General features: G+C 35.3%; 2 protein-coding genes across 2 annotated transcripts; both read left to right on the top strand.

Annotated features, from left to right (window-relative positions):
- Positions 1 to 4109: 4109 nt before the first annotated feature.
- LOC149602715 (cytochrome P450 4V2-like) lies at positions 4110 to 6675 on the top strand. Its single transcript, XM_089860228.1, has 10 exons — positions 4110 to 4199; positions 4279 to 4364; positions 4442 to 4641; positions 4904 to 4973; positions 5233 to 5356; positions 5423 to 5578; positions 5638 to 5811; positions 5894 to 5960; positions 6273 to 6452; positions 6509 to 6675. Exons 1-10 carry the CDS (start codon positions 4110 to 4112, stop codon positions 6673 to 6675), a joined length of 1314 nt encoding a protein of 437 aa, XP_089716354.1.
- A 2081-nt stretch (positions 6676 to 8756) lies between these two features.
- Positions 8757 to 9546, top strand: LOC149602714 (cytochrome P450 4d8-like). Its single transcript, XM_089860227.1, has 5 exons — positions 8757 to 8816; positions 8884 to 9051; positions 9097 to 9270; positions 9353 to 9419; positions 9518 to 9546. Exons 1-5 carry the CDS (start codon positions 8757 to 8759, stop codon positions 9544 to 9546), a joined length of 498 nt encoding a protein of 165 aa, XP_089716353.1.
- The last annotated feature ends 421 nt before the right edge of the window (positions 9547 to 9967 follow it).

Raw genomic sequence — 9967 nt, 5'->3', positions numbered from 1 at the left:
TAGTAATGGTTCAGCGAGAACCAATCGCTACTGGAGTACCAACAAAAACAAATCCGAAATTCAAGGGCCCCTACGTTGTGACGAAAGCACTTAACTACGACAGATATCAAATTGAGGACATCCCTGAAGCTCAGAGGACACAAAAGTTCTATAGAAATACAGCACCAGTAGATAAGCTGAAAAGGTTTCAAATATTTGACGCTCATGAAGGTTTCGAATCTTCTTCAGATGAAGAGAACGTTGATGGACAATTGTCACCAGTCAACGCAATAACCCAAGAACCATCAGTAACAACCAATGCTAGTAAAGAAAACACTCCAAGTTCATCCAACGATCAAGTACAAGCAGCGTCTGAATTGGAAGGAATAGATTACCAGCGACGAAGCGGTAGAAACCGAAGAAAACCAGACTATTTCAAGATTTAAGTTAGGATAATTAAATTCTTCCAAATTTTCAAACTGTGTAAACATAAAAGCAAAATCTCCATTGTTGTAAACAATTATTGTTATCATGCTTAGTCAGGAGTCTAAGTTATTAGGGTGGCCGAATGAAAGCGTTAGAATAGGCTAACAATAGACATGCGTAATAATAGGCTAATAATAGACATAAGTGATAACAACTGATAAATTTATAAAAACGCTTTTCGTTATCTAGAGTATGACGTCATGATTTTAAAAACGCCTAGAGACAATTGTAATATTAAAATCATTCCTGTTCGTGATCTCGATATGTAAACACAAGTTAATAAACTATTTTAATTTAACTTTTAATTATGTTACTCGGCGCATTACTGACTTAGCTTTAAAATAGAGCTAACACTACTCTTAGTTGACTTGTTAAAAAAAGGGTTTATTAGACCGTTTGGAAAAATTATATAACAAAGTTTTAATTTATTCATATCACGCCCTTGGGGCTGCTTATTAATGATCAAGTAGTCCCGAGAGAGACAGTTTTCATTTAGGCTGACTGAACTTAACCCGTTAAAATGAATTTATAACGGTAAACAACTTAAGCGAACATGTTTTACCTGAATTAAAAGTTCAATTTATGAAATCGAGCCGGCAATTAGAAATGCATTACGAGTTAATAAGAAATTATTTCTACTCCATCCTGCGTATAAACACCGCGGGTCCAAGTGTTTTTGATCGCTCAGTTGTTCTTTCCATCACACAACAAGCATGTCGCTGAAGATATTACTTTTCGTGTTTGAATTGATTCATAATTTTATGGCACTTATATCGTCTGTACTTAAAAGTATTCCATTACCGCGAATATGGGATTCGTACCCAAATTACGGTTTCAAGTCGGTCTTCGCCTTTGGACACGTCAGATTTCTAAAGCTCTTTCCGCCCGTTAAAGAAGTCACCTCTACAACTTGTGAGTAATAGACTATTTTAAATACCAAATTTTACCATAAGCGTATAAGATACGTTCCATAAGTATGTCACTACTTAAGACTGTTCACGAGTCGAGCTGAGCTGGCCGGGTTAACATACATATCTTTAACAAAAATTTCTACTACCAACGTAAGACTTGAGAACGACTAGAAATGCTATCCCATGTTTAGGAATGAAATGTTTCACTACAACCCACTCGGTAAAATGTGAAGAAATCGTTTTATTCTCACGGTTAGAGGCGAGAGAAAGCAAATTTTCCCACGCTTTATTTCATGTAAAAATGCAACGGAACGCTATTTGTGGAGAGAAGAAAGACTAAAAGGAGAGAACAATTTTATTAACTAAGCCCGCGAGTCGTAGTTGCTCGATGCCTGTCGGCTCGACCTTAAAAAAGCTCGCTCGCTCCTTAATCGATCCGCCAAAGTGTCGGCTCGCTCGTCACGAGCCAGAGCTGGTTCGATATCGTGAACAGTCCTATACGTTAGAATTCGCAATATTAAACATTTTAGCAATTGACGGTATACTATCGTGCTCACACAATCTGGGAATTTGGAACAATGTTCCAAATATAATTTAGAACTGAAAGTAGTATCGAGAGATTGGCCCTGTGAATTGCATTTGCAACACTAATGAAACATGGTATTTACTTGCAGAGCCCCCCCCCCATATTTCACAGCCAATATGTTTGTGGTTTTTTGTTGTCACAAATCTCTGCATCCCTTATAAGAGATTAACTCTGCTATTTTTAGATTTTATGGAGACCCTTATGGGAATGGCTACCATATTTCGTCAAGGAGGACTTTTTGATTTCAACATTTTCAATCTGAAAATGCTTTTTTTAGTTGACCCAGAGCTAATAAAGGTAAGGGCCCTTTCAAAGAGTGGCAAGAAATTTGAGACTGACCCCGCTAACTACCGACGAATTGACCACTTATTTCAAGGTTGTCCTAACCAGTAGCAAAGAAATCAACAAAAGCAAGCATTACAAGCTTTTTCACATGTTTTTAGGAATTGGCTTAGTAGCGAGGTAAGAGTTTGAAAAGTTATTAAATTTCTTATGATAGCGATGTATTCAAAAGAGCAATTGTATTGCCGAATTTCCAGCACGGGATATCTTTGGAGGAAACAGAGGAAATTGTTTAATCCGTTGTTTCATCTTGGGAGCATCAAGGAGTTTGTTCCCATGATGAACAAACACGTCAAAATGATGATATCTCAATTTCAAGAAAACCTTCACAAATCTCATTCCAAGATTTTAGATATAACGGAGTCAGTCGAGAAGTGCGCTTTCTACATAATAATTGGTAACTTAAAAGTCTGTATTGCAGATGATGCGCTACTCTATGAAATCAACCGGGGAACTCATTGCAATATTATTTAAGAATGATTCACTGCTAAACAAATTTTTTTCCTGCTATGTTTCCATAAGTATTTAAGTTTAGTAGTTTAGTTTAGGTTAGGCTTTGATTATGAGGCATGGTTTTCACAGACCAAAAAGTTACGAAATTCAGTAAAATATAGGTGGCATAATACACCTTAAGGTGTAATTTCGTTTTCTTATTATAGACGCGGTTTCTGACCATGAATATGAAAATGAGAATATTTTCAAAGATGTCCTTTTCAAAGCTATAATAAGGTAATCTTTTCTTTTTTTAATTAACAAAATATAATCCTCAACTGTGGCATCTTTCCGTTCAAACAGAATTAACATATTGAACACCACTCAGCTTCCCCTTCCCCCTTATTTTCAAAACGTTTTCCGAAGACAAACAGTGGTTAAAATTTTAGGCTATCGGAAATTATTTTCCAACCATTAGTCAAATAAATCTTATAATATATTAATTCTACCAAAACGCGCATACTTAATAATTATCAGAAAATATTCATTAATATAGTTGCGAAGAAAGCTTCGGTTACCGTTTAATTCGACCATGGTTGCAATCGGACAACATATTCAAATTGACAGCTAAGGGAAAAGAAACCGTAAACGCAGTTAAAGTATTAGACGGGACGTTTCAAGTAAGTAGACACTTTTTGAAAATCGAACTCGACACATTTCGAACTAAACCACGAATTCATTCGAAGACGATGTTGATGAAAAAGAAAGTAGGAATGAAATGTTTCACTACAACCCACTCGGTAAAATGTGAAGAAATCGTTTTATTCTCACGGTTAGAGGCGAGAGAAAGCAAATTTTCCCACGCTTTATTTCATGTAAAAATGCAACGGAACGCTATTTGTGGAGAGAAGAAAGACTAAAAGGAGAGAACAATTTTATTAACTAAGCCCGCGAGTCGTAGTTGCTCGATGCCTGTCGGCTCGACCTTAAAAAAGCTCGCTCGCTCCTTAATCGATCCGCCAAAGTGTCGGCTCGCTCGTCACGAGCCAGAGCTGGTTCGATATCGTGAACAGTCCTATACGTTAGAATTCGCAATATTAAACATTTTAGCAATTGACGGTATACTATCGTGCTCACACAATCTGGGAATTTGGAACAATGTTCCAAATATAATTTAGAACTGAAAGTAGTATCGAGAGATTGGCCCTGTGAATTGCATTTGCAACACTAATGAAACATGGTATTTACTTGCAGAGCCCCCCCCCCATATTTCACAGCCAATATGTTTGTGGTTTTTTGTTGTCACAAATCTCTGCATCCCTTATAAGAGATTAACTCTGCTATTTTTAGATTTTATGGAGACCCTTATGGGAATGGCTACCATATTTCGTCAAGGAGGACTTTTTGATTTCAACATTTTCAATCTGAAAATGCTTTTTTTAGTTGACCCAGAGCTAATAAAGGTAAGGGCCCTTTCAAAGAGTGGCAAGAAATTTGAGACTGACCCCGCTAACTACTGACGAATTGACCACTTATTTCAAGGTTGTCCTAACCAGTAGCAAAGAAATCAACAAAAGCAAGCATTACAAGCTTTTTCACATGTTTTTAGGAATTGGCTTAGTAGCGAGGTAAGAGTTTGAAAAGTTATTAAATTTCTTATGATAGCGATGTATTCAAAAGAGCAATTGTATTGCCGAATTTCCAGCACGGGATATCTTTGGAGGAAACAGAGGAAATTGTTTAATCCGTTGTTTCATCTTGGGAGCATCAAGGAGTTTGTTCCCATGATGAACAAACACGTCAAAATGATGATATCTCAATTTCAAGAAAACCTTCACAAATCTCATTCCAAGATTTTAGATACAACGGAGTCAGTCGAGAAGTGCGCTTTCTACATAATAATTGGTAACTTAAAAGTCTGTATTGCAGATGATGCGCTACTCTATGAAATCAACCGGGGAACTCATTGCAATATTATTTAAGAATGATTCACTGCTAAACAAATTTTTTTCCTGCTATGTTTCCATAAGTATTTAAGTTTAGTAGTTTAGTTTAGGTTAGGCTTTGATTTTGAGGCATGGTTTTCACAGACCAAAAAGTTACGAAATTCAGTAAAATATAGGTGGCATAATACACCTTAAGGTGTAATTTCGTTTTCTTATTATAGACGCGGTTTCTGACCATGAATATGAAAATGAGAATATTTTTAAAGATGTCCTTTTCAAAGCTATAATAAGGTAATCTTTTCTTTTTTTAATTAACAAAATATAATCCTCAACTGTGGCATCTTTCCGTTCAAACAGAATTAACATATTGAACACCACTCAGCTTCCCCTTCCCCTTTATTTTCAAAACGTTTTCCGAAGACAAACAGTGGTTAAAATTTTAGGCTATCGGAAATTATTTTCCAACCATTAGTCAAATAAACCCCATAATATATTAATTCTACCAAAACGCGCATACTTAATAATTATCAGAAAATATTCATTAATATAGTTGCGAAGAAAGCTTCGGTTACCGTTTAATTCGACCATGGTTGCAATCGGACAACATATTCAAATTGACAGCTAAGGGAAAAGAAACCGTAAACGCAGTTAAAGTATTAGACGGGACGTTTCAAGTAAGTAGACACTTTTTGAAAATCGAACTCGACACATTTCGAACTAAACCACGAATTCATTCGAAGACGATGTTGATGAAAAAGAAAGAGAATATGAAAGAGCCCGACGATAATGTTCGAAGCGTAAACTTTATGGATATCCTTCTAGAAATGCTCGAGAAAAACCCCGAATTGATGAGCGATAAACAATTTCGAGACGAATGCATAAATATCATTGGAGCGGTAATAAACAACAAAGCGCTCTTAAATTTTAAATGGGTTATACTAAATTACTTTGGCAGGGTTTCGACAGCTCCTCTTTTGCTACAACATTTACCCTGTACATGCTCGGTCTTTACCCGGAGATCCAAGAAAAGGTCTATCGGGAGTTGACTTCCGTATGTGGATCGGACATCGATAGAGACATTGAATACAACGACCTGAAACACTTGACCTACCTCGAAAATGTCGTCAAGGTTATTTTTTATTAAATATAGACGCAAATTACTTAATACAAATTTTACAATTTCAAGTAAAATAAAATTTATTTTTGTCCAGGAATCACTAAGGCTGTGTCCTCCAGGTTCACTCATTGGTCGCCAACTTACGGCAGATTTGCAAATAGGTTCGTTTTCTGATTGTTATTGGTAATTACTCCTTTGTAAGTGAACTTTGGAACTATTTATTTCTTACTTCTAAGATTTTCAGTTTTTCTCATTGATTATTAAATATTTTACCAAGTACCCTTGCGTAGAATTTTAAAAGTTGTGATTGGGTTGGTTTCCATGGCAAAACTCTTAAGAGGCTCAAGCCAATATTTCTTCCGAATCTAAAATTACAAACAGAACACCGACTTTAATCCACTACTCATTAGTTTACGAAGCATATTTCAAAATATTCACCCTTTTATATAAAATAATTCTGTTGCAAATTTTAGGCGAGAAAACTCTCAAAAAGGGTGCGACATGCGGCATATTGATTCAAGGCGTTCATCGCGATCCCAGACATTTCCCAAATCCAGAAGTATTCGACCCCGACCGATTCAATTCGGAGAACAGCAAAGGAAGACACCCGTTTTGCTACATTTCATTTGCGGCCGGTCCTCGCAATTGCATCGGTTCGTCAACACCTTTCTTTTTATAATTAATAACTTTAATTTCAATTGCTTTCCAGGACAAACATTCGCCGTGATTCAATTGAAAGTATTTTTAGTTAACGTTCTTCGACATTTCCGAATCACTTCGCAGTTACCGAGAGACAAAGTAATTCCTAATGTGTTTGTTTTCAATAAAATTCATGAGATGCCCCTCCATTTCGAGCCCAGAATCCAGAATAATTGAAAATCTTTATATATTGTATTTCACTTGTTCAATTTATTTTTGCGCTAACAAATAACTAAACCTTGAAGAAATAATTCACCACAAATGCTCGTCTTTTTGTAAAGCCACTTGTTAAAATGAACAGCCCATATTTAGTTCTTGTTATCGTTTGTTTTCACTTTGGCATATTTAAGAGAGTTATAAAATCTATAGTAGTAATTGAGAAAAAATATGTTCGCTAAAATTGTAAATCAACAATAAATTCAAATTTAAACGGTTTGACACAACAATATTCTTTATAAGTTGATAATAAATTAATTCGATTCGAGCCAGAGTATAAACACCGTGGGTCGAAGTGTTGATCGCTGCACAATTGGTCTTTCCATGAAACAACAATCATGTCGCTGAAGATATTACTTTTCGCTTTTGAAGTCCTTCATAAATTGATGAAATTTATGTCGTCTCTACTTAAAAGTATTCCATTACCGCGAATTTCTGATTCGTACCCAAATTACGGTTTCAAGTCGGTCTTCCCCTTTGGTCACGCCAGATTTCTAAAACTATTTCCACCCGTTAAAGATATCAGCTCTATAACTTGTGAGTCTCACTTTTAAAATTCAATTGTACAGCTTATTTCTGATATCTTTTATTACTAGTTTTATCAGATTTTAACTTAAAATCCGAGTTATTTCGGTTTCGATGTTTTGTTTTGAAGCATTGTTATATAGTCTGAAATACAGCTGTGCAATTACCAATGTTGACAGTTATTTCAAATGTTTAAGTTATTTGAATGTAAAAGTGACTGATGAAAGAGAAATTCATAGTAATTTGTAATAATATTGAACAATTTACTAATATTTGTCTTTTTTAGTGACAATTTTATTCATCCCTTATAATGAACTTTGCCATTTTTAGATTTCTTTGAAACGCTTATAGGTATGGCTACGATATTTCGTCAAGAAGGACTTTTTGATATCCATCTTCTCAATCAGAAAATTGTTTTTCTAATCGATCCAGAGCTAATATAGGTAAGGGTCCCTCCAAAGTGTGCTAAGAAATTTTGAACTGACCTGGCTAACGTCTGCCGAATTGAACACTTAATTCAAGGGTGTCCTAACCAATAGCAAAGAATTCAACAAAAGCAAGAATTACAAGTTATTTAACATGTTTCTAGGAAAGAGCTTAATAACGAGGTAAGAGATTAAAAATTAATACTTTTCATTTGATTGCGATGTATTCAAAAAAGCAATTTCATTGCCAAATTTCCAGCGATGGAGATCTTTGGAGGAAACAGAGGAAATTGCTGAATCCGATGTTTCATCTTGGGAGCATCAAGGAGTTCGTTCCCATGATGAACAAACACGTCAAAAGGTTGATCTCTCAATTTGAGGAAGACATTTCCAAATCTGATTCCAAGATATTAGATATAACGGAGTCAGTCGAGAAGTGCGCATTCCACATAATTATGGGTAAATTGAGAATCTGCATGCATATGATGCTCACAATTATTCTTTGTGAGATCAACCGGGCAACTCATTACGTAGAATTGAGGCTTATTTCGGTTAAACGGTTTGAAGAATGACGCTGCGGAATTCACTGCTAAACGAATTTTTTTTTTCTTTCCATTAAGTATTGGTAACTGTAGCCAAAAGCGCAGTTCATAATTAACCATTCCCAATATCAGCTTCAGGTTACGTTTATGTTTGTTTAGGCTTAGATTAAGGTTGGTTTTCACTGACTAAAATTTCTTGGAATTCAGTAAAAAAAATATTGGGCAGAATTTTGAGGAAAATTGCTCAACATATCGGTGTACTTACATTGTATAATTATTAAATTGAAGTCAACTTAAATTTAATTTTCTTATAGACGCAGTTTTTGATTATGAAAATGAAAAGATTTTACAAGAACGATTTTTCGAACCTACTAAAAGGTAAAAAAACGGAAAATCTTTTCCGTTGCCAAATAACAGAAAAATAACCTTGAACAGGGAGTTCTTCCCGTTCAAACAGAATTAACATAAAAAATTCATTAATACTAGATTCAAAGAAAGCTACAGTTACCGTTAAGTTCGACCATGGTTGCAATCGGAGAAATTATTCAAAATGACAGCTAAGGGAAAAGAAACCGTAAATGCAGTTAAAGTAATTGATGAGATGTTCCAAGTAAGCAGACACTTTTTGAAATTCGAACTCGACACATTCCGAAAAAACCGCACGAATTAATTCGCAGACGATGTTGATGAAAAAGAAGGCGAATATGAAAGAACCCGATGATAACGTTCGAAGCGTGAACTTTATGGAAATACTTCTAGAAATGTTCGAGATAAATCCCGAATTGATGAGCGATAAACAACTTAGAGACGAATGCTTAAATATCATTGGAGGGGTAATAGAACAAGTGCGCTTTAAATGAAAAAAGGGTTATATTAAATTACTTACACAGGGTATCGACAGCACCTCTGTCGCTACTACATTCACCCTGTCCATGCTCGGTCTTTACCCGGAGATTCAAGAAAAGGTCTACGATGAGTTGATTTCCGTCTGTGGAACGGACATCGAAAGAGACATCGAATACAACGACCTGAAACACTTGATCTATCTCGAAAGTGTCATAAAGGTTAATTTTGATTAAATGCCTAGACACAAATTACAAACTTCACATTTTATAATTTTAATTAAAAAAACTTAATTATACGCAGGAGTCGCTAAGGCTGTGTTCTCCAGGTTCATTAATTGATCACCAGCTTACAAAAGATTTAAAAATAAGTTAGTTTTTCCACTATCGTTCAGTTTTCGAATAATATTCTAATAATATCATCATTGTATATTTCAATGTTTAAAATTTTTTTATTGCAAATTTCTAGGCGATAAAGTACTTAACAAGATGGTGTAGCCCATAATTAAGCCACATCGTTTACGTACTCTCGCTATCCCTACTACAATAAATATACTTCTAGTGAAATATCCCCTAATATACCGGTCAGAGGGAATAATTTTTCAATGGCTGCTAGGCAAAGAGAATCAAATATCGCCAACGCCCGTTACCAAATTACTAATACTACTACTACTACCACTACTACTCAGGTAAAACTATTAGTCCCATCCCATCGATACCTTGTAGCAAAGAAGAAACTAAAAAACTTCCAAAGCGCGCTTGTAGAATTCTCGCCCGCTCGGACTTTCTTTTAAAATTCTTCTCGATTTGAGGAGAAAAACACGTAAATTCTAATAATAAACACCATTCTATATATAACGTCGGTATTTACTTGCTTTTGCTTCTTAAAAATTCCCCTCGATTTCTTTGAAATTTTGAA

The sequence above is a fragment of the Phalangium opilio genome, unplaced genomic scaffold (assembly GCF_054372755.1).
Source record: "Phalangium opilio isolate 3A_F unplaced genomic scaffold, DU_Popi_V2 ptg000352l_1, whole genome shotgun sequence".
NCBI classification, from domain to species: Eukaryota; Metazoa; Arthropoda; class Arachnida; order Opiliones; family Phalangiidae; genus Phalangium; species Phalangium opilio.
This window is presented reverse-complemented; position numbering and strand designations above follow the sequence as displayed.

Bases quoted from the DNA above. Each gene is read 5' to 3' on its own strand.
- LOC149602715 (XM_089860228.1), top strand. From the start codon at position 4,110: ATGGCTACCATATTTCGTCAAGGAGGACTTTTTGATTTCAACATTTTC. The intron at 4,200-4,278 runs GTAAGGGCCCTT...ACTTATTTCAAG, and splicing joins TTGACCCAGAGCTAATAAAG to GTTGTCCTAACCAGTAGCAA. The intron at 4,365-4,441 runs GTAAGAGTTTGA...CCGAATTTCCAG, and splicing joins GGAATTGGCTTAGTAGCGAG to CACGGGATATCTTTGGAGGA.
- LOC149602714 (XM_089860227.1), top strand. From the start codon at position 8,757: ATGACAGCTAAGGGAAAAGAAACCGTAAATGCAGTTAAAGTAATTGAT. The intron at 8,817-8,883 runs GTAAGCAGACAC...ATTAATTCGCAG, and splicing joins TAATTGATGAGATGTTCCAA to ACGATGTTGATGAAAAAGAA. The intron at 9,271-9,352 runs GTTAATTTTGAT...AATTATACGCAG, and splicing joins ATCTCGAAAGTGTCATAAAG to GAGTCGCTAAGGCTGTGTTC.